We start from the raw sequence: 25,987 nt of genomic DNA on the forward strand, positions 1-25,987 counted from the left end.
ATCCAAGGAAATAGTTTGATCGCCAAATGTGCCCAGTGGTGTAGTGTAGCGGTTCCATCGGAGCCAGAGTCGTCGCTCATCGTTCGTACATGGCGAGGATGTGTTGTTGGCTGTATTCAGTAGAATGTGTTTGACCGGCAGTTTCCTTGTGGAATTTTCATCAGGAGATATTACTGCTGGAATTGCGGGAGTGCAAAGCCATCGGAGCCGAACATGATTTTTCTTATTTTGTTATAGCATGTAGGCCAAAATTAGTGAAACAGATGAGGCAGAGATGGGCAAGAAAATACAGTACATCGGCCGTTATGTAATGGACGGGGAAACCCTTGGCAAAGGAAATTTCGCTCGGGTTGAGCTGGCCACGCATGGCGTTACCGGATGTAAGGTAAGTTAAAAAAAATCCTACCTGACCTGACACCCATTAAACCACCTGTTTTGTTAAACTGCAATATACATTCATGTGACGACATGAATGTTATTAAGTGAAACCACGTTTTCCTGTCACAACTTTCCCTGCCATTGCCATATACGCAGGAATAAGGTGAAATAGACCACACGTTTTAACTGAGTAAAATTCAATTGGCCTAACATATTCAGTCTGAAATTTATACTGACACATTTTGGTAATAATGTCTGAGACACAGAGAGAATTTGACTGAACCACATACTTTGTACATAAGGCACGGCTTTCCATAAATGACACACTGCACTTGTTATATTTATACAGATGGTATTAAGGACAATATGTTTTTTAACTCTCGGTATATAGTTAATTAGTCGATTTTCCAACCACAAAAATAAAAGCCTCAAACTGTAGATACTCCTATCGGAATGTACGAAATTGTGGTTAAAAGAGTAAAATTAAATTGAAGCTATGGTGAGCTGAGTACATATGATCTTGTATAAATCGACATTTATTATGATTTGCAGCTTTCCACAAAGAATCAATAATTTTCGGAAGAGGATGTTTTGGACACCCCTTACATCACACGCTAATGTCATCTAAAAACCGTGTTATATAGTATCACATCGTATACAAGCTTAATACAATGAACGACTTGCTTGTGAACTGAACTGCTCGCACGCCACGCATGTTTAATAGCAAAACGAAAAAAGCAAGCAAACAAACAGCAGACTGAATACATGGTTCATATATACCAAAACAGCCCCCCAAAAATTAACAGTCTGAAATTACCAGACACATCTTCCAATCATACAGTTGGACAACATGCACGCTTTGTGGGAAATTATACACTAGTGCAATCCGGCATCAAGTGGTGTACATGTGTGCATGTATGCAGGACACGTGGCAACCTGTGAAACAAGCAACCTGTCTCTCAAAACCTGGTGGACACATGCTCCGACTGCACCCGTAGCTTTCCTTCACAGCTGTCCTGGTGGTTACGTAAGGACTTAATCATGCTTTACGATACGATAAGTAGCCTACACAATTAAGGCTTGTTCACACACGGACGGTTATAATAAATGACCAGGCTATAGTCATTGATATTTCTCTGTCTATGTAGCCTCTATGCATCATCGTATATACATGAGGAGGACGACCATTGAGACATTTTGCTTGAATGCTTGTTCTTAGTACATGAATCATGACATCATCACTACACGCTAGAATTTTATATACACACTTTGAATGAAAAGTTTTTTTATGCGCTCACGGTGAAAAGCATTCGTTTTCATGGCCCCATCAGTTTTGTATTCGGCTTCATCATTGTGACATTCGCTGTGCCGTCTTTTTTGGTGTTTGGTGCGCCATCATGGTGGTGTTCGTTGTGCCATTGTTTTGGTATTCTCTGTGCTATTGTTTTGGTATTCGTTATACCATCATTATGGTAATCGCTGTACCATCATTGCAGTATTCGCTGTGCCATCATTGTGGTATTCGCTGTACCATCATTGTGGTATTCGCTGTGCCGTCATTGTGGTATTCACCATCATTGTGGTATTCGCTGTGCCGTCATTGTGGTATTCGCTGTACCATGCATTCTGTTAGTGTTCACTTTTTGATCGTATTCTGGATCTACTATAATTTTGGCATTCATTCTTCTATCATCAAGGCATGTGGTGTTCCATTATTTTGGCATTGGCTGTGCCATCATTTTAGTATTCGATGATATATTCGCCGTACCATTGTTTGGTATTGACTGTGCCATATATCACTGGGCTTTTCGCTGCTATCATTTTGGCAGCCAGCATGAGGATACCGGCTTACATAAACTGCAGTGTGAAGCCTGGGGCACCATTTCCTACAGGCCTCTGTGTGCGCATATAACAACCTCATGCGTACGTCCTTGCATGACTGGTCGGCCTCTATACTCCTCGGGGTATGTGGTTATTTTCATTTATATACAGAAGGTTTCTCTATTGATTTGCCTCCGCTCGACAACCATGCAGAGACCCCATATTTTTGCTGTGGTCAATTCTATAGGTTTTCTGCCCTGTTCGCTTCACCTGGGAATCAGTCGTCAAGCAAGCACGAGAACGTTGTCCGAGAACCATCGAAGATCATATATATACTATAGCTTTCAGGGGTGCAACGCTCCATTTATGATGAAGAATAACATCCTGGATGCTCATCTGGAACTGCTGTCTACACTATGATATTATTATATAGTTACGTCGTTGTATACAGTAACGGCCATGTTCTATTCAACGTTATCATACATTATGAAAACATGTCATGATGTCATGATGTATGATTATTGCTGAATGACATCGTGGGATATATGCACTGTGCTCATAATGTACAGTGTAAGCTTGCTGTGTATCACCACCCGATGCATACACGTATAATTAAGACGCACAGCATTGAGAGAGAAAAACCAGATCAGCGACGACAGTGTGATAGCTAGCAAATGGTCACAAGTAACCGGTGAAACACGTCCTCTAGTCAATTTACCTCAGTTAGGGTTTTATTCTAACTGTTCATGTAAATAGTACCAAATTACACGCCCCTTAGCACCATGGCTTAAGCAGAATTATGTAAAAAAAATGCAATGATGTTAACAGCAATTTATTGGACGTCACTGATCTAGAATTACTCTAAATGCTGTGTTGTCATCACGTTTAACATACAATCACACTAAAACAATACCAAGGGACCATGTCTCGGGGATGCTTAGTCCACCGGCAGAATCCTTGTTTATGCAGGAATACAATATAATTGAGACGTACAGCATAGAGAGAAAAACCAGAGCAGCAACGACAGTGTGATAGCTGGCAAATGATCACATGTAAACCGTGAAATATGGCCTCTTCTCACTTTACTTCAGTTAGGGTTTTATTCTAAATGTTCATATAAATGCATAAATGGCAGCAAAGCATACGCCTCCTAGCACTATGGCTTAAGCAGTACCAGTATGTCTTCCGTTCTGTAAAGAATTGTCTTCCACTATTATGGCGTGGAGGCCTGTGCGTCACATTTGGGGATAGTCCACCAGTGTAAACTTGCCAGAGGTCGGAGGTTTACCTAACCGAACACCCTGTATTCCACCATAAAAACCGACTGCCATCGTACATGTTAAAGCTTATACCTGGATGGATTTCTAATCATTACTTATAGTTGTATATGATAGCGTACAACACAAAGCGACAATGACTGAACAAATCTTTTGTGATGTTAACTTGTTAGCTTACACTGCATAAATTCAGCTGAAAAGTGGAGAAGTTGTATGGCGAAAAACTGGCCATATATAATCCTGAACTTGATGATACAGGAGCCCATGCATGTATGTGGAAGAAAGAAGTTCATGTACTTCCCGTCTTAAGGTTCATGAAAAAAACAAACATGGTTAATAATTTTTTCAAAGACAGAATCTGCTCCAAAGAAAGGTGACCGTAGCTTTGTAAACGGAAAAAAAGTTTTGTCTCCACCAGATAGTTAGTTGTTCACTCGCGTAGGCTTTCTGGTTGAAACAATTTAGTCACATCGGGGAATGATGCAAAGCATCATTGTCCGTTAACACCAAGTTGCAACAGCTGAATTTGATAACATCACGATGGTGGACACAGCTTAACTAACACCAAGTTTTGCAGGATACTCAATTTTAAGCCAAAACTGCATACCACTGAACTAAGTTGTTATTATGTTTTTGGACATAGACGAATGTCACATGCCTCCCCAAGAATCACTTGCTTAGAAATGAACCCCAAAAGATCCTACAGTCATGTCCTATTATATTAGTATAGGATACCATCAATCTACCAGAATTGGTGATCTACAAGGCACCCAGAGGATTCATGTTTTCATTTGACATTCGTCATTGGCCAAGTCTCCGCAGTATGACATATAAATTATTTGAAGCATCAGGTGTTTTCTAGATACTCTCTGCAATATAGCTCCTGTAAAGTCAGTACACGTTAATCTATTACCAGGTGCTTTAAATGTCGACAGAATTCGTTTGTTGGATCACGTGTCAATTTAATCGCGTTCTAAAAGGGTCGTCGTCATGGGTTTATGTGGTGTCATAATAAACCTGGAAGTCAGAGCCTTTCTCAGAAAACGATATGGTTCCCATGTATAAGTAAACCTACTGGTCAGAGCCTTTCGCAGAAAACTTCCAGAAATTAGGTAAGCCTATTGCCCAGAGCTTCTCTCGGAAAACAAGATGGTTCCCATAATTAGGTAAGCCTATTGCCCAGAGCTTTTCTCAGAAAACAAGATGGTTCCCATAATTAGGTAAGCCTGTTGCTCAGAGCCTTTCACAGAACACAAGGCGGTTCCCCATATATATGTAAACCTACTGGTGAGAGCCTTTGTCAGAAAACAATGTAGTTCCTATATAGAGGTAAACCTATTGGCCAGACGCTTTCACGGAAAACAAGGCGGTTCCCATATATATGTAAACCTACTGGCCAGAGCCTTTTACAGAAAGCAATGCGATTCCCATATATATGTAAACCTGCTGGCCAGAGCCTTTTACAGAAAGCAATGCGATTCCCATATATATGTAAACCTGCTGGCCAGACCCTTTTACAGAAAACAATGCGGTTCTCATATGTATGTAAACCTGCTGGCCAGAGCCTTTTACAGAAAGCAATGCGATTCCCATATATATGTAAACCTGCTGGCCAGACCCTTTTACAGAAAACAATGCGGTTCTCATATATATGTAAAACTGCTGGCCAGACCCTTTTACAGAAAGCAATGCGATTCCCATATATATGTAAAACTGCTGGCCAGAGCCCTTTACAGAAAACAAGGCGATTCCCATGTATGTAAACCTACTGGTTAGAGCCTTTCACAGAAAACAAGGTCGTTCCTATGTATATATATGTATGCAAGCACAAATCACATATCTGAGAGCTGAAACACCATAGGCACATACAAAGGCTATCTTCCAATTGTAATATGTAATATGGGGTCTGGATTCGTGTTGCCTTTAGGCCATCCACCCGCACTGTGGATTGGGACCTGTACAGGTTACTAAGCTAATTGATAAATTTCAGTTCCTCTGGGTGAAGTTAATTTCTGTGTAAAACGATGATATAAAGGGTCGAGTTCTGCGCTTTTAGAAGTGCAAGTATTAAATTTTTATGTTATTCTGTACCCAACATACGTCTTAAATTTTGCTCTCATGTCATGAATCGTGTAGTTTTACGCGGTAGAAAATTAACTAAAGACAGAGTTTACGCCCATAAAATGTGAGTTGGGTGAAAAATAAGATATATGACGTAACCCCGATATAGAAGTCGTCATATATTATAATGTATATTTTGGTCATCTTATGAACTCGCTGATGAAAGTTGGTGAAATATGTAATATACCATGTATCATAAATGAAATAGTCGGAGTGACATATATCGCGTTTAAAATGATGATAATGTTGCATAAATTTCATAAAACGTTTTTCAAGCGTCTTGAATTATTTGAAACAAAAACGTGTTTTATGCTTTAACGTCGTAAATGTGTACAATGGATGCGCGCTGAAATAAATACCAGATACAGGAAAGATTGAACGGGAGACATAAACAACGAAAAATAAACAACGAAAAACAATAATTTGCCACAACATTTTCGAATTTCATGGCCAGTGCTTTTATCAGTGCTATACCCTTATATACGCCCGAGAGGTTACCTCGCGTGAGGATTGGTTAAATGTATAGCTATACCCTATAGGCCGTATGATAAGAATGGTACTACATACTCCTCAGGCTGTTGAAAATGAGCAAACACGAATTCGCACCAATACTGTTTTACAATTTTAATACGGTACATCTGAATAGATATTGGCATAGCAAACCCATGATCGTGCCAAATTAACTAATAATGGCTGTAATAATTTCTTATTGCTCAATTTATGAAATAACCTGACTCGCAAAGGCCATTTCTTTCGACATTAGCTTCTTATGCTCATGCGTTTGGCAAGATTGTTTCGATTCCCAGCAGTTGCATTTTGAAATCAGGACGAACTGAAAGCATCCTTGTTCCAGTTCAGCTCAGTGCTTGTGTAGTGAGGGTATCAACTGTTTAACTAAATACAGACGTTAATTCGTCCTGCAGAAATTTCGATTTTTCTGAGCACTCTATATAAGACAATTTATTTTTTCAACGTGAAATCAGGGAAACGAGATAGTTTCTTCTGTATTCGTCTGGCATCTAACACGGACGATTTGCTGAGGCCTATAGCCGTCTCCTTAAAGCGATTTTTGACGTTTTGGTCAGTCTCCATCCACAAGTGTGTTTTGGCAAATTCTTATTAAATGACAGAATACACAGGCCTATGGCTTTTTGTCGTCTTGCAATTCCAAAACAGTCGCTATTCTATAGTAAAAGTTGGGCTATGTAGACTGTTGGTAGGTAAACTATATTGATCTCTGGCTCTGTATACGTCTTTACCATGTTAAGCCGCATTTAACCTGGGCCTACCGGAATAGATAACTTTAACAAGCTGCATTTTAAATATCATAACTTTGCTTGTACGCTCAAACGTATACAGACAAGATCGGTGCTCAAGGATAGGCAAAGCACCACGAGCTAGGATCAGATCGAGGCTGAACATAGCCATTGACAGTTGCCTCGTTTTGGTATCGGTTTCACTTTTAGCGCTGGATAAGGTAACATTATGGAGTTTCTACTCAAACTGTCAGAATACTCGTGCCATTCAGTGTTGTAACCGTGTTATTTGCATGTATCTGCTCCGAGCAGCACTTACAAAAGGAAAAGACCGACAACCTGTGCATCCCAGCATAACTTAGAAGAGAGGCGTTTAGCGTTAATGTTGAAACTGTAACTGTTGTTGTTGTAACGTCGTTGGAGCCGGTGTTCAGGGAAGCCTATTTTGTTGGTAGCACAAGGATCGCCAACACGATACGTGCTGTCGTTTTTATCATTAGCGACATGTATGTTGTAGGCCTAATGGACTGTCATCATGACTGAGCTGTTTGGGTACATCTGTTAGGGTGGCATGTATTGTATGGCAGCATGGAGAGTTCGGTAGGCTATCAGTTGTTACCTGCTTTAGGTTGATTCTGGCGACAGCAGGAATCGGGTCAAAGGCATACTGATTACATGACCTACATTTAAGAGAACATGTAATTCATAATATGCAGGCTTTGTTTTCCTCTTTCGGAGGCGTGCTCTACAAACATGTTTCAGGTTAAAGCCAAAAAAAAAAATTCTTTTTTTGCAGGACAGTATTATAACTGCTTATTTCTGACTTTAAATGCATGTCAATTTTTCATGGTGACATGTAGCAACATTTGATTCACTTTTCATTGATTGGACATTACAAGAAACTACTCGAACAGTTTCTTACTTTGCATGTACACATCAAATTTCTTGTGAGTATATTGATCTATTTTAATTATTTGTATATGTAAGGGTAGGCCTACGTACAGTCAAGCAGACATTTTGTTTCGTGAACTAATTTCTTTCCTTGAATGACTGGTATCTGGTTCTTTGTACATTTATCTCTTTCTCAAATAAGACATTCATCGCAACTCTAATCACCTGTAAGCCAGTTAACATTACACTTTTTCCCATTTATGTCAGGTAAAACATACTGGACCATTCTGTAAAATCCATGTGGTGATATCTGTAAGCATAGATGATTCTGTTAGTGTTAGGTGATCTGCTAACCTACTTAAACCAGTGAACCATTGAATTGCACTAATTACTTAATTAATAATACATACACATGTCCATTTTCCACTCTGGCTTATTGAGGTCTGTGCCTAGTTAATACGGTAAGCTAATCATATATTATAATTGAAACATTACACTTGATCATACTTTCGTTATGACACTTATATTTGTTTTGATATGGAGAAAGCAAATATTTGTTGAATAAATCTGCTAATGTCCATTAGTTATTGTGTATTTGAGTGGCATTTACTAAGCATCAAAGTCGGTATGGAAGGATTGTCCTGAGCTGGCAAATGAGACAGGAAAACTGATGGTTTTTTTTTTTTTTTTTTTTTGGCACGCTTGTGAAAGTAAAAGTGTATGTCATACCCCAAGCATTGGCCTTGCCTTCCAATAACCGTAGAAACAATGATAAAGTAAATGCTAAGAATGGTATCTTTGAAAGTACTACATATAATGAACCGGGGTTTTTGCAAGTATGCAAAGCACTGCAGTATAAACATGAGGGGCAGTGCGGATGCTCCATCGTTGATGTCCTACATTTATAATCATAATAAATTTTAAACTTCATGACTTATACCCATTTATATATTGGATACATTGTTAAGGTAAATGTTTGGAGTGATATGTCGGAAAATACTGCATTACAGCATTCATGACCTTCACATCTATTTTGTCAGTTGGAATCCATGTAAAAAAATAGAAAAAAGGCAGCGAATAATATTACCAACCTAAACAGCCTAGCTCAGCCATTTTGTTCTGAACTGCATGGTAACTGTAAATTAACATTACTTGGCCAAATGATATGGCATATTAGAGATACAGAAAACATGATTTCATGTCACTTGTGCCACATGCTTATATGGCTGAAAGGCAAAACAGCGTCCATTTGATGTCAGTGGAAAGAGCTGCGTTCTCAGGATGTAGAAATAGCTTACTCCTGATGGGAAAAACTTGATTACATAGTGACCCTTTTGATTTTCTCAATAAATTGTGATATCTCATTATGCAATATCCCATGAATAAATATGTATGTTGTTTAAACTTCACATTGAATTCTTTGTTGACACATAACATATATACATTTAATCTAGTAGTTTCTTTTCATTTATGGTAAACGCTAAAATACTTCTTGTCTTGAACGGTAAGTTTTTAAAATTTTTTAAAAGGTGTGGACACCCGAGCCTTTCTACGAACTCTATTTTTTCAGTAACCATTTTGTACCAAGTCAGATCGACTGATTGTGTTCATAAACAGTTCAGTCATGATGGCAGTTGAATGTTATTGTAAGTAATATGCGTTGATTTCTGCTCCTATTTTGTTCATCCAATGGTGCAAAATGTCCTTGTTAACATCTAGCGATTCGGGTCAGATAACAGACAAGACACGCTGCTGCCTTCTCTTGATTTTGCCATCTAGTCTCTGTGTGTTAGCAATGTATTCAGCTCATACAATTATGTAGATGGAAATTTAGCTGCAGTCAAATAAACATTGGTACATGGATATAAAATAGAATCTGTGGGAGGCCAAGAGTGGTACCTAACATGTTATTCAACCAATGACTTATTGATCTTTCTGCATGCCGCGATTCAGAGCGAACCCCCGTGAGCTGAATGATCTGTAATTGCCAGTGCTGTGAAAGAAACATAATGTGTGAACGCCACTAGGAAGTTCTGCTAGGGAAATCAACCTTATTTGGAGACTAACTCGTTTCAAAACCGCAGATATGCTTTTGGAAAGCTTATTGGCCAATTTGATGTTGAAGAAAAACACGATTTACAGGGCAGTTTAAGACTATTAAGTTTTTTGCCTGTTCAGGGTAGATTTTGCACAGTATGCAGTAGTGTAATTGCCATAGCATGGTTGGATTGCTAAAGCGTCCATGTTGAAGGCCGAACGGAAAAAGTGTCTATTCTCAGAAGTTTGTTGACTTGATATTCTTGATGGTTAAGAAACTGGGGTAATTTTTGCTTTTAGCTATTTAACACAGTTCTCCCAAAGATATTTATATTGTAAGCCAACAGATCTTTTGCAGTAAAACACTATATTTTCCTTAAAATTTGAAAGCAAAAATACATATTTCAGAGGGAAATAGTTGATTGAAAAAGACTCATGTTTACGCTGCAGGATTGTGGACATCATCCAATACTCCAGGTAAACCTCAGGATGCCTCTTTTTTTACCATGATTAAAACTTTTGAAATCCATTAAAATGAACGACTTAGCCCTATTCAAAATTTTTGGTCAAATACAATAATTTCAGTGAGTTTGCCTGTCAAACTCTCCATTTGGTTCCCCGGAACTCATCTCCGGAACTCACCTTTGAACAGTGATGTTGCGTGTTTGAATCCAGCGTCCACTATTTTGGGAGCATTTGTTTTCATGGTTCTGTACAGTCTGAACAGACAGAACAACAAAGAGAACATGTGTGGAACATGTTCTGCTTTTGCGTTCTGGAAGTGGAGGTCAAACAGTGCTGTCAAACCTCTGGATCATCCTTAGGCTTCCAGCTTTCTACATTTAAAGCGATCCTGTCTCTCTATGTTTTCATTCAGAAGGTACAATTCTGGCTTAGGCCCTGAACAGTTACTCAAGTGAGCTCTGTATGTCAGGTTTGTTGTAGACTATGTTCTAGACTTAGGGTGTGCCCAGTTTTCTTCAACCGGACCACTGTCATACAAGTGAAATATTCGTGACTGTGGGACAAGAGACAGTTGTTGAATTAGTAAATATGTGGACATGATGTTAAGAGAACAATGTTCAGGCCATAGTTGAGGGTCGGCAGAAGAAGCAGTGTTCTGAATGGTGGTGGTATAATTCAAGTACATTTGACAAGTATCCCACAATTCATTGATGATATACTATACCATGAATTTGGAGGGCATAGAACTTTTGAAACAAGTGTAGATCAAACTGTGGGTGGAAAGAAGTCCGTTCATATTTGAAACTAATTTCAAATGGATCCATTCATACTAAAATTAAACATAGTTGCGGCTGAAGTGTAGAAGGAAAGAGTGTTTATGCTGATTGAACATGTATACATTTTTGGGTCCCTGTTAGCTTAGAACCATATACCTTGGGTAATGTTTTGTTTCTTAAAAGCTGTGGTAAATTTATTTTTCTTGTAACGATTTGAAAAATGCCCTATTTTTAAATTGATGATATTGAACATACATACATAAAACCTACTATGCAGATAGGCTGCCGTTGCTCTTAGACACTCCCAAAAAATTTCATTTGAGCAGAGGAAGATGGCAGTATGATGTATGAGGGTGCCTACAATCCTAGCACAGCCCCTTGCTCCCATCTATCCCGTCTCTTTTCTCCTTAGCTCCCCTTTTGTGTTATAAAGGAGATTGCCTCAGGTAAGTTATCATTATGAATTTGACTCATTGCTATAGAAACGGGCATCCCTTGCTAAGATTTGATCAATACCTTTGGCTGGCTCGAGTGGCCTTTCCACGTCTTAAGAGGATCAAACAGCTAAACGAAGGCGGTTCAAATTTTACAGGATTGACCCAAAAACTTCTGCTTTTTCCAGACTTCTTTTAATAAAAATCTCTCAAAAACTGATTTCGCTTAAAAGCCCAGACGTTGTACAACATTGCCTCCCACCCTTGGCTTAACCTCGAGTGTTCCTTCAGAGAAGAAAGATTAGGTCTTTGATTTCCAAATGCAGTACAAAGACATTAATTCCAGAGTGTCTATATTAAAATGATTTGAAGAATTGCAGGTTGATTATAAGGGAGGAATTGGAATATTTATTCACAACCAGTTACCATGTGCTAGTAACATCTGTAGAATATCAAGTACATAGACATACTGCATGCACCTGCTCGGATAGCATAGTTGGTAGAGAGTCCGCTTCAGAAGCGGTAGATCCAGGATCAATCCTGGGTCGAGTCGCACCTAAGACTTTAAAAGAGGAAGTTGTAACTTCGTCGCTTGACGTTCAACATGAAGGGGATAGTGCAACGACTGGTTGACCCATGGTTGGCTCAGGCGGGGCGGCTTACTTGCCTTCGGTAAGTCGTCTCAGTGAAGCAGCACTAGATAAAAGAGCGGTGGAAATCCGTCCTGTGACAAGGAGGCACATTACATAGGCCCTAAGGATTCCTTCGTCATCATATGACTGAAAAATTACGACGTTAAACCCTAAGCACTCATTCACTCATACTGCATGTTTTGGTTACCATTATCTGGTGATAAAGCAAAAAAAGAAAAGAAAAAAAATAAAGTGGAATTTTTCAACTAGCAATAGGACATTCTGTATCTTTGAGCACAGTATGTGAACCATATTGGTCTCCTGCGTAAAGGTATTGACAAAAAATGCTTACAAGTGGATGAAAAATGAGTTTTGACGACTAGGATTGGTTTTTATTAGACGTCGCCTCTGCGAGGTCAATAGCACTTGACGCGCTGTGCTGAAATTCTTGCGCTGATTTATCATGCGAGCTTCTTGATGGCGCATGGCTAAGTGGTAGATTGCTCTTGTAACGCTGGAACCTTCCAGCAAATGTATCTGGTCAGAGACTGCTGCAGGGGTGGGAGGAGTAACGATTGACGGGCGGAAATTCAGCCACAGTCGTGGATTTGACCCAGTTTTCATTGAATTTCAAGTGAATGTAGGATATAGGAACTGGTCTTACGTTTGGCTAGCTCGAAAAGAATGGCCAAATATTGATCTGATATGCCAGTCAGTGACTAGAGCTGCACCAAAACCCCCCTCCAAATCTGCGCAGTGTTGACTTAACAGTGCTGGTCTTTGTACGCATCATCAGGAAGGGTAGCAGCTAGTTAGCAGAAGTGTTGAAACCTTGGAGACAGAACTCGTTATGGTTTTATTCTTCTTTTCGTTGTCCGGAACACTAAGGGGTGCGTTGGGTTTCTGGGAAAAGAGCCCATGTCTGTTTGTCCGTGCCGGTACCAATACCAGTGCCATGATCACTGCAACAAGGCAATGTCACTGGCATGGACAGAAATGCAAGCTGGTTCTGGTTGATTTGAATATGTCAAAGGGTGAAAATCTTGACAGATAGTCAGTCTTTATTGCAGTCCAGGACAAAAGCTGATCCAGTGCTTGGCAGCTGTCAGTGATGGAATCCTTAATATATTCATGCTGATCGGTTTCTGTGTATGTCTGCTGTGCTGCTCCATCTTAGACTAATGGCCTCAAAACACAAATCAGAGGGAAGGAGAGCCTTGAAAGTCCTCAATGTTTGCTTGAATTAATGAAACAAATTCTGACATTTGATATGTTTGCCCTACATAGTCAACAGAAGTGTTAAATAAACAGCCATGCTTCAGTACTCCCTGGGTGTAATGGTGCAATTTTCTAATGTGAATTTCTCTTCAAACAAACTTCACAGCACGCATTTAGATAATATTGTTTGACTTGATGATAGTGCAGCTATGTGTATCAAGGTTAATATGCTTTATTAATATTACCATAGTGATGGTGTTTTTTGCCTGTTATGTTAACAGAATACCTGCACATACTTACAAGTGAATTGTAATATTGTCGAAGATACTAGTGTATGACTGAATATACATTATATGTATATATGATCTATAATAGTGCTTTGTTTTTGTGGTGTAGATAAATGGTTCATTTGTATGTTGATTTCAACTTGTTCGCCTGTCAGAGAATCAAAATCTTGACATCCTACGTTTGATGATAGGCACTGCACTTAAGACGAGGACTTTGTGTAAGATGACATAAATTTTGTGGCATGTCAAAGCTATTGCAGATGAACACTTCTACTTCTGTAGCACAGACCAATATCATCACAAACCTGAAGATAAGAGGTGCATGGATATTTATTGAAACTACTCTGTCCATGCTAATATAATATGACCATCTCAAGGTTGCTTCACCCCAAAAAATCTTAGTTCATTATTATCTAATATTGGACCATGTGAATCTTTTTCCATAGGAGCGTTTTCCAAAATGTCATTAACCTATTTTCAGGCATATAACCATCAGCCTATGGCTAAAACAGTTGATATACCCATGTCTGAACATAATTTCAAAAGTTTGTTGCCATAGTAAAGAAATGCACGTATATGTTTATATGATCAAGTGCAGGGGAAAACTTTGATTCTTTCCTTTGCAATATGATTAATGGAAAAGTGTGAATTTTTTTTCCTAGGCTTCCAAGAATGGCCACTCAGCGAAGCACTGATTTATGATGAGATCCGCATAAATTGTCAACTATTGATTATAACTTGATAGTTTTATGAAAACGATCGATACTTTAGCTCAGCATTTTTCTCCAAGGGGACTTTTAACGTGAAAGAGCATATCATCTACTTTGCAACTCAAGCTGGTTTGTCTCGGGACATTTTTGTGTGTCTCCAGGTACATGTACTCACTTGTGCTCTGCTTGATTATTGTGAAGGTTGTCATGCTTTCTCTCTAAAGTGTTTGATGTGCAGATCCCTTTTGAATTCTGAATCTTCTTCTTATACAATACCGGTCCATCTGTGAAGAGGGCAATCAACATGTATTCTGTACTAAGCAGTGTGAAGTATGCATGTCAAATTGATGACTACAGCGACGAATGGGGTTTGCACTATAATCTGTAGCCTTGTGTTATGACAGTGTCACTGGTCAATATCGTGGACTAGGGGGGCTGAGGGGCTGGGGGGCAGTAGGTGGAAAAGCAGGCAGGCTTAATTATTAGAGAACGAAGGATGAAATATGCATGGATCAGTAATCGTTCTGCCTACATAATGAATATTGGGAATGTAGCAGACTGGCGGGCATTGCCAGGTACGCACGTGTCAATAGAATCTAGAGTGTATATGGATTGACCAAGAGGGAAAAACAAGCTCCCCCAGCGCCACCCCAGCGCCCCGTAGAAGCCCTGGTCCAGATTCGTCGAGCAGAACCTCCCCGAAGCTGCCATGATTATTATTCACCGACAAAGCATCTTCTTTGATCTTGACATATTCAGATTCTTGTGCAGTCCATTGATGAAACAAACAAATTTGACAATACACAGCATCTTTCATTGTTGTCATGTCTGTCTGTTGACTCTCTTAAACATTAGCCATTACGTATTGACCAGTTTCACACCGACGTCTACAGTTTCACCCACAGTATCAGGGCCTCAGATATCGAGTTACCAATTGTAGCCAAATAATAGCTGATTCAATATACTGAGAACGGGACCAAATGTTGCCGAGTGTATAGAAAAAGTGCCGAAGATTGATAGCGATGACTCGGAGGTCAGGCACGGGGAAAGATCATTAAAATCATCTGTAAATTGACCAAACACTAGAAAACAGTGGAGATTGACCACATGTGTGAATATCTTGATATCATTTCTGCGAGGTGTTGACACAAACTGGGGACAGTATAGAGTCATGGATTTTGATTTTGAATTAATTTTGGTTCACAAGCGGAAGTCTTTGTCTGATATTCCACTCCTAATTGGTGGAATTATGCTTCCAAAGCTCAGCAGAAATTTGCACATCATATTAAACAATTTTGTGTAGAGTCAAGTCATATTTTGGAGGACACTGTGTATTCATGACATTTTGTCACTATGTTTCAGAGAGAGGAATAAGGGTATACTGTATTTCACCTAAAGTTGAACCTTTTTCATGTTACACATTTTGCTTGATCCTGCTTGATTCATCCAGCTTATAGGCCACTTGAAGAATTTTTTGTAAGGTTGATTAATTACTTTTCTCAAAGACTAAAGTAGTGGCGTTGAAAATATCATTTTAAGGCCTTGATGTGCTTTGGAAAGTGTGATTTTATATGCCAAATTTTAGGTGAAATACAGTAGCTCTCTTGAATGCATTTTGCAACCATCAGCAGGACCTAATTGATAAATAACACGGCTTACAGAAGTGTCCAGTAATAAGTGAGGTACATTTAGCAGATGGTATTACTGAGTGGGATACATGTAACAGATGACATTGTTGAGTGAGGTACGTGTAGCAGATGACATTGCTGAGTGAGGTACGTGTAGCAGATGACATTGCTGAGTGAGGTACATGTAGCAGAGGACATTGCTGAGTGAGGTACATGTAGCAGAGGACATTGCTGAGTGAGGTACATGTAGCAGATGGCATTGCTGAGTGAGGTACATGTAGCAGATGACATTGATGAGTGAGGTACATGTAGCAGAGGACATTGCCGAGTGAGGTACATGTAGCAGATGACATTGCTGAGTGAGGTACATGTAGCAGAAGACATTGCTGAGTGAGGTACATGTTGCAGATGGCATTGCTGGGTGAGGTACACGTAGCAGATGGCATTGTTGAGTGAGGTACATGTAGCAGATGACATTGCTGAGTGAGGTACGTGTAGCAGATGACATTGCTGAGTGAGGTAAATGTAGCAGATGACATTGCTGAGTGAGGTACGTGTAGCAGATGACATTGCTGAGTGAGGTACATGTTGCAGATGACATTGCTGAGTGAGGTACATGTAGCAGATGACATTGCTGAGTGAGGTACATGTAGCAGAGGACATTGCTGAGTGAGGTACATGTAGCAGATGGCATTGCTGAGTGAGGTACACGTAGCAGATGGCATTGTTGAGTGAGGTACATGTAGCAGATGACATTGCTGAGTGAGGTACATGTAGCAGATGACATTGCTGAGTGAGGTACATGTAGCAGATGACATTGCTGAGTGAGGTAAATGTAGCAGATGGCATTGCTGTGCGAGGTATGTGTAGCAGATGACATTGCTGAGTGAGGTACATGTTGCAGATGACATTGCTGAGTGAGGTACATATAGCAGATGACATTGCTGAGTGAGGTACAAGTGAGGATATGTTATCAACGATATACCACTGTGTGATTTATACATGTGTGAAGCAAAGTTACCACACTATGAAGTACATTGTATGTTACAAAGGGTATCAGGAGGTAAGATATGTGAAATGGTTTCACTGTGCAAGGTACCTGTCCATCACTGTGTGAGGTACAGCAGTATGTTCTCTGTATCTGACTCTGTTATTTTATTTATTTATTTATTTGATTGGTGTTTTACGCTTTACTCATGTATATTCCACTTATGTGTGATGGGAGGAATCTGCGCTGAAACCCACAACCATTCGTAGGTTGCTGGAAGACATTCCCAAGTACGGCTCTGCAAATTGAGCCATATATGGTCAGGTCTCATGTAAATATTGTTCCATGTGAAACCTTTTCATAAGGTTATGTAAAGATGCAATATACTATATGCCTCCTGTCATATATGAGATGCTTCCTCTCCTGCCGTATGTGGGAAGGTCTGCCAGCAACCTGCGGATGGTTGTGGGTTTGCCCTGGGCTCCACCATAATGCTGGCCGCCGTCGTAAACGTGAAATATTCTTGAGTACGGCGTAAAACACCAATGAAATAAATAAATAAATATATGAGGTGTAAAATGGCATTATACAACAGTCAAATAAATGAAATCATGTGAGGTGTAATATATCACCGCTCATCTCATGAATTATGGATTGAAATAAGAATCGCAGAAAACAATGAGAAATGATTAAAAATTATTGCTTTTTTGTTTCATCGCATTTGTAACATATGTCGCAGGTATCATGCCGTTATTATTATGAGAAGAATCCATGTACCATGCCTGTTACAGTATAAGAACTCTCAGCTTTTCGGTTCCATCGTTATGGTATTAATGTTCCATCGTTATGATATTAATGTTCATCATTATGATATTAATGTTCCATCATGATATTAATGTTCCATCATTATGATATTAATGTTCCATCATTATGATATTAATGTTCCATCATTATGATATTAATGTGATCGTTCTTTAATTGGATACCGTACTGAAGCATTTTTCACTTGCTAATCATGTAGGATGGCTGTCCCATTGTAATAGTGAGGAAAAGGTTTTAGGAAAGACATCGATCTAGGATGATACTAAAGCATGGTGTTATTGAGAATTACATGTACTTTATACTCTCCCCTATGAACATGGCCCAGCAATGTTTTGCACGTGCGAACACAAGAGTGAACCCTATACATGTACAATTGGGAGATACATTCTCAACAATACATCGGTAATTGACAATGAACCCAACGAGAAAATGGCCAGCTGTGGCAAGCTAGTCTTCAGTTTTAACGAGCGTTCACTGCCAGGAATACAGGCTTGTACTTGTATACATGAGTGAAGAACAGAGGCAGGCTGAGCACTGCATGCAGGGTCTTTTTTTGCATTGGACTCGGCGAAACAGCTGTTGCCATTTTGTGTTTGTAGTTTTAATTTGACATCAAAATGTTCCTTTACCTGTTTATAAACCTGATATTTCAGCAGAGTGGATAGAAAGTGCACTAGTTTTATGGATTGATATAGGCCTAACCTATAATAAATTGCTATTCCTACACTTACACATGTGTACATATACCAAAAGGTACTGTAATATGATACTAATGCAGCATGACAACACAATACACCTGACTGCTATATTGTATTTGATTATTATAAAAGCAAAAGAACAGCGGGGTTCCAAAAAAAAATAATAAATAAGCAAAAACCAAAAAAAGAAAAAAAGAAAGCACATACGAGAATAATAAATATTGAAAATAATTTCTGTGTATTGCTATAAAATGAGTAGATCACCCTTGGATGTCAAATAAATGAAATGTCAAGGTACATGTACATGTATGTGTCACCATTGATTCTGATGTGAACAGATGATTGAGCATGACGAGGGACAGTGGTCACAGGGGCCAATCAGTGCAGCATAGCAGTTTGACCCACCCTGTAAATTTATTGTTCATTAGGGCTTGGATGCTGTGTTTGTTCAGTGCTAATTGCTTGATCATATATATATATATATATATATATATATATATATATATATATATATATATATATATGTATGTATGTATGTATGTATGTATTCATTCTATGTAGATTTTTGTAGTGAAATAATTTTAATATTGACATACCTGAATATATAGAAAAATTGGAAGCTTGTGGTAAATATGTGTTTAACAGGTAAAATAAGATTGTGTCCATATATTAAGAAATAATAATGATGATAATAATAATAATACATCGCAGTAGCAGTCCATACATTGATATTGACCTGTATGTATAAAAATCAAGTCTAAGGCTTAGCAAAGAAGTGGTTAGCAGGGGACTATCACATATGCTTTAAGTCATAATACTCGCGGGTTGCATATAATAATGAATGCTGGGAAAATGTTTATAGACTTGAGGAACATTCTGTAAAGCCTGTGGTATTAATTGTTCATAATGTTACAAACTCTAATTCTGAACTTTCTGCCACACTGTTTAATTAAAATTTTGGAGTATTTTAAGGTTTAAGCAGCTTGTCATGCTAAATGTGGAATACAGCCTCCCTCCCTACATGAGAGAGTTTTCGATGAAGTACATTGGCTACAGCATTGTCAAGCATGGGTTTCATGTTACATTACCATCTTTATATGCCACTAAGTGATGGATAGTTTTTCTTGTAAGGCCATCTAGACATGAAGCTGAAGGTGACCTTGAATTGCAAGGAAAGTGGGTATGACGTGCCCTACCGGGACCAAGTTAAGAAAAATCTGTCCTCTTCAATACACGCGCATATAGTCTATTAATGTAACCAGTTTGTCTGTGCAAAACTATGGCGGTAAAATTAATTAGCATAAAAAAAAAGCATTTAATTTTTTTTTTCCTGTTTTTAGTTATTTTTTTTTTTTTGATAACAAAAGACATGGCATATAGCACTGTCAGCTGCTGTTTAGTCTGATCCTTAATCACTGTGCCAAATCCGAGCGGTATTGACGGTGGAAGGACACCTGATTGAGGCAACGATCTTATTGCTGTTTTATCATCTCTCATGGCGTTATGCTGACAGATTTATTGCTATTTGCAGGTGGCCATCAAGGTGATCGATACACGGAAAATAAAGGAGGATTATGTTAAGCAGAATCTTCATCGTGAAGCTCGTATTCTGGGCCAGCTGCGGCATCCAAACATCATCCGTCTGTTCGAGACCCTTAAGGTAAGCTCACTTGACATCATCTTCATCTGTCCACCTGACTCCCCCAGACCAAAACCCCACCCCTTACCCCTGCAATCAGACATACATGAGATACTATGTTTTATGAGGCCAAAGGATGGAATCCCTTCCCCTTCTACCTAGGAAGGGGATATTCACCACTTTATATTGCCTCTTGTTTAAATGTCTATTCTTTTAGTGTATTGACTGTTCCCCACATGATCACGTTAAGACCATTGGAAAATTTACAGGTTTAAGAATCTGAAATATGGATCTCAACACTATATATTTATGACATATAAACTATGCATTTTTGTCTGAAATTATCAACAGTTTTCATCAGTTTTGAGTGCATCAGTATATTTCAGGTCGTGAAATATACCTGAAATTTTGAGTGCATCAGAATTTCAGGTATATTTTGAGTGCATCAGTATGTTTCAGGTCAGTTTTGATCAATTTTGAGTGCATCAGTATATTTCAGGCCTTGAGACTTACAGTGGATATTCTGACATTTGCGTTATAATCTGCCTATATTATAAAAAATGTACATTTCATTTAGGTGTAAACGACTTAGGTATTTGTGGGATAATTTTTCTACTTTAGGGGAATTGTTGGAAGAAATTTTTTGCGGGAAAACTGTTGTTGGAGGAAAGTAATGATCGGAAATGTGCATGTGCTAAATTCAAAGGCTTCACGTAAGAATTAAATCTGTTACATTGAAACTTGTCCATTTAATTTTCAAAAACCATTGATCTGTAACATGCATGTGCTGTGCGGAAAAACATGTATTTATTTATTTGATTGGTGTTTTATGCCGTACTCAAGAATATTTCACTTGTATGATGGCGGCCAGCATTATGGTGGGAGGAAACTGGGTAGAACCCGGGGAAACCCACGACAATCCGCAGGTTGCTGACAGACCTTCCCATGAGCTTGACTTGAACTCACAGCGACCGCTGTGGTGAGAGGCATCTGGGTCATTGTGCCGTGTTGGCATACTAACCACGTTGGCCCCGAAAAATGTGAAAGAATTGAATCTAATTTACATCGAAACAAATCTATGTTATATTTGAAAACGAGGCAGATCAGTAGTGCACATTTTCCATGTATGCAGTGGTTGCCAGAGTATTTCTCCTCCCGTCTTACTTCTGTAACACCGGGACTCGACGGCCATGATGGCACGTAATGGCGGCTATTATGTGACTCCCAGTCTTCCTGAGAAGCCAGTCTTAGATCTGTCACTGATGTTAAATGAAGGCTGATTGTGTTGGTGTAATTACAATAGGACCCAGGCTGCCTGACTGGCTGGCTGGCGGACCGGTTTGGACTGTACAGTCAGGGCTGGTTGACTCTTTGGCCATGCTGGCTGAAAGCTTTGGAAGCCAGTTCCCTGTTGGAAATGCAGAAACACAATTGATTAGTTAGTTCACCAGGGCTGTTGTGTGTTTCAGGGCTCAATGTTCAGCCTCTGTAGCGTCTTGTCACGGTAATGTAGTAGTAGTTATAACATCAGAGAAGTCATCCAGGCCTAGAAAACATCCCCCCTCCCTCGCCCCCCTCACCCACTCTTTCTCTTGTCTTAGTTCCAGAGCCGTTGGCTCTTAGTTCCCGTGTCTCTGAGGACTACGGAACGATTTCTGTCCCTAACACAATTTGAGACAAAGCTCGTAATTTAGAGCGTTGGGAGGGGAAACGAATCGGACGGCAAAATGTTTAGCCGTGTGTTTAGGAGCCCTGTGCATGAATCGAGAGATGGTAAAGTCTCTTGTCTGTACGCATTGATTTCTTCTGTCTGATGAATACAGCTGTCAAATCTACAAGCTCTTGTGCCAGTCGTCAGCTGGTTAACGCGGCTCTATCCAGCAGATTCTCACGACACCTGCAACACAGGAATAACATGGCATGGCCCAGCTGGGGAGGGAGGAAAGCCTTCTGAAAGCCGCGTGGGGTGAAATCTCTTGTAGAAAGCCGCATTATACAATCAGAGATTGAACTTTTCAGCAATGGCCACTCTGCTTACTTGTAGTGTGCAAAACTCGTTTATCTTGTGCAAAGCAGGGAGATCATTGTGCGTTATATAGAAATAATAAACCCGCTCTAAGCTGCAACTTAACAGTTATTGGCCTGTTTGCTCTGATTGTCTGTCAGTTAAATTTTTGACATGCTGTCTTTAAACATCAAACAGTCATTTGACTTGCGTGTCAGACAATATGATATCCCATACAGGGATTATTGCAGCTATTGTGAATTTACACTGTTTTTCTTCTTTTTTTATTTTTAAATGGATTTTGTACGTATGTAAAAGGTCATGATGTACCATAATCTAACAGTATTTACCGACTGACTTGCCAATGTTTCCTGTTTCTGAGAGTTCTTTTGAGTTCAGAAAGGTGTTTTGAGGTTTACTTGGAACATGGGATTATATTCTACAGTAAAATTACAAGTTTCAGCACCAAAAGTCATATTTTGTGACATTTGTATGCCTCTTTTGTGGGCGAAATTGGAGGTCTTTTTGGGGTATTACATGTAGCATCAGTATGTAAGTATGTTAGATTGGCTTTCTCTCTTCAGGGTTTAACAAACAAATAATTGCTTACCATTTCATATATCATGCATCTAGTGATGCTGTCGGTAGGTATTTGAGGGACATACCCCAGTGTCAGATTAATGTGGCATATGTAAACATATATAATCATATAAGGACTTTTACTGATGTAGAAATGTGCAACATCACCAAAGTCTTGAAGAAATCGGAGATTTTGTCGCTTTGGCAGGCACCACGTTTTCATAGCGAGAGAAAGCATATTAGTGTCGGTATGCACTTGCATAACCAATTCTTCTACATACCCTAATTCCTCAAACTTCACGTACAAGAGGTCAAGTTTCAAGCCCAATTGATGCACATTTTTAATTTGATGTTGGAGACAAAACTACATTCGTTTGATTGGCCAGTTTCAGGACTTCACAAAAAGTATAATTTTATCAGTCTACACAGAATAAGGCCTTTTGAATATGCTTGAAAAAACACCTTAATGACATGGGAAAAGATCGAAGATTTACAGTAGTACTTCGTGTAAGTGAGTGAGTGCCTGGGGTTTAACGTCGTAGTTTAAAATTTTTCAGCAATATGACTAGGAAGGAGTCTTTAGAGTGCATGTGATGTGCCTCCTTGTTGCAGGGGGGATTTGCACCGCTCTTTTATCTAGTGCTGCTTCACTATGACCTTATAAATAGTTACACTTAATGGCTCTTGAAATAATAAAGGGAATATATACAATAATGCTGTTAAAATGAAGATAAAAACGAGTTTTCTATAATTCCTTCACTGTTTAGCATGTAACATGAAAAAAGTTCAGTTTGGTTTTGATTGTATGTGTACATGTAGGATTGCATTTCTTGATTCGGGACAATTTTTCAATAAGGTTAGATTTGGGATTGCTAATTTGGATTAGATTCTTTGCAGCAGTTTATGTATATAGGTGTATTACCTTTGCAGAGAAAGGCTAGAGCCAAAATCACAGCGTATGGAAATATAACGAATCTTTGAATAGCTGTATTTGTGTTCCATCACAGCCCTGCATTTAAGTATCTGCTAAACTGACATGCAACAATTAATCCATGGAATGAAAGGCGAATTGTGGATTGATTCCAGTAAATCAGGACGCGGTCTCGACAGCTGCAAGATTAACGGACTTCGCCGACACATCATGGATCAGAATACACTCAGAATCGATCTTTTTCAGCATGTTTAGCATTTCAAATATTTCTGATTAGAAGAAGCGCTCTATTGTGCAGTGGCGTGTAAAATCAAAATTGGCTGACGACATGTTGTCACACTTTTTCTTTGGATGGAGGGAGAGCTGGTCCCTGTGTGTGTAATACTAGCAAGATACAATGGCAGTTGAGGTGAAGCTAAGGCCTTCATGCCATCCCATTTCACGGTCACACAGAGGTGGTTATTGATCAGTTATGACATCAATAGTGCGATTCGCCTGGCGATGCAATGTTGTGCTTCGTCTACCAGACTGTTGTACTTTCATTAGTTGATCAGCCTGATTCGGATAATTGTATAACCAATGGACAGACAGCTCAACCCTATTTCACTAGTGCCTGAGTTCTGATCAGTTCTTAGTGTCCAATTTTCCCCTAAAACACATTAGCCCTTGTACTCTCCAGCCAATAGACTGAGGAAACTTCAGGCATTAGTCCAGATTACATTTACAAGTATTAACTAAATGTATAAAGCCCATTGACTTTTTTATTTTACACTCACATATAAACATTGGCGTTTCACATTATTGTTTGCTTCTCCAGTAAAATTCCTTGTCATTCGCTAAATTTCTATTCAATATAAAGTCCTTTTCCAAAAATTGTTTAGTTCATGTTGGAAAACGATTTTAAAAATATATATCTGTAAATTTAAAATTGTATCATAATGTATTGCTTTCGATGTATGTTATTGGCATGACAAGTTCTGTGGAAAAAGGTATATGACCAGTTATGAATGGAATTAATGAACTGGGAAGAACTCTTTGTATTCACTTGAATCTGCAATATGGCTACCTTAATGTGCCCGGGAAAAATGTAACATTGCAAGAGAAATGAATGAGCTAATTAATATTATACATAAAAGTTCTGAACTCTTATTCTCATATTTTTAAAATGGAAAAGGTTTATCATTATTATTGAACTGAGAGTACTTGATGTTTTGAAAACATTTCATGGATGATTTGGTTAAATTAAAACGAATGAAGTGTAGATTTATAATGACTGAAATAAGGAATTAGGTTGAACAGGACGGCAACTGGCTTGTAAATTTTGTCACAATTTATCAAGATGCTCTTGTGTGTTTAAAAGACTTGCAGCCATTACAACATGTAGCCATTGTTAAATGTAGTAAGATGGCCATCTTCACAATTAAAAGTCTTGAAAATTGAGATCTCTTTATTATATTGGGCACTAGCGTGGACTCAATCTTGATCTAGTTTTGGTGTGTCTTTAATGTCAGGGAGAATATAAGCTTGTGGCAACTGTTTTCATATTTATACTCTTGGAGCTCATTTTATTCCATGTAATGTTTCTCAGCAAAATTTCATTAAATGAAGAATGGTCCTTTCAGAAGGTTTTTTTCTAGAGGAAATTCAAATCATATTTGACCAGATTCCCATTAAAAGTAAAGTTGCCTGTTTTTTTTACTTCTTGAATTTGGATATCATTGCTGGTTGGGATGAGCTTTGAGGTCCATGCCTCTCGTAAGACTTAAAGGCAATGTTCTGCGAATGGACGACCTGAGAATTGGATCCATTGGCCATTGTCCGCCAGGCTTGGCCCAGGTCATTATAGGCAAAGATGTTTGCATGAGAATGTCTTCTGGAGACCAGGTACTGGTGGGTTGGATGCAAAGCGTCTTTGTCCTTCTCGAGTCTGAGGACAGAGGTTTGTGTTGGACCAATCAGTATTCATGAGGTTGTGCAGGCCGAACCCTCTTGGTAACCTGTGCTAATCACTTGTCATTTTCACGTTCCACTTTGCAGATATCGCCACGCAGTTTTCACAAATGATACAGTGGGAGTGAGGAAATAACAGTGCTGCTTTCTAAAATGTGGATATGCATTGCTTTTTTCTTCACGTTTCCTCCGTGAATTGGCACAATTATTGATTTTTTTGCGTCCACGATTACTGTTCTGTTGATGATGACTTCTGGGTCATTTTCCACTTGATGTTTATAAACCTTCCCTCCCAGTTTTAAGTAAGTCGTTTTAGTAACAGGGTTTGCGATGTGAACTGGTAGTTTTTCCACACATTGCTCTCCTGTATACATTGGAATTTTCCATGGACTACAAAGGACGGTTGATTTAATATTCTCAAAGCAACTGTAATTCATTCTGACT

At 39.0% G+C, this 25,987-nt stretch overlaps 1 protein-coding gene across 1 annotated transcript in view; it reads left to right on the top strand.

The window, feature by feature from the left end:
* Positions 1-274: 274 nt before the first annotated feature.
* The window catches only part of LOC135470763 (uncharacterized), a 212,583-nt gene continuing 186,870 nt past the window's right edge, over positions 275-25,987 (top strand). The window contains exons 1-2 of the mRNA XM_064749803.1: positions 275-385; positions 19,971-20,099. Of these exons, the coding sequence (XP_064605873.1) occupies positions 275-385; positions 19,971-20,099 (240 nt within the window). The remainder of the gene's footprint in view (positions 386-19,970; positions 20,100-25,987) is intronic.

The sequence above is a fragment of the Liolophura sinensis genome, chromosome 7 (assembly GCF_032854445.1).
Source record: "Liolophura sinensis isolate JHLJ2023 chromosome 7, CUHK_Ljap_v2, whole genome shotgun sequence".
Taxonomy (NCBI): Eukaryota; Metazoa; Mollusca; class Polyplacophora; order Chitonida; family Chitonidae; genus Liolophura; species Liolophura sinensis.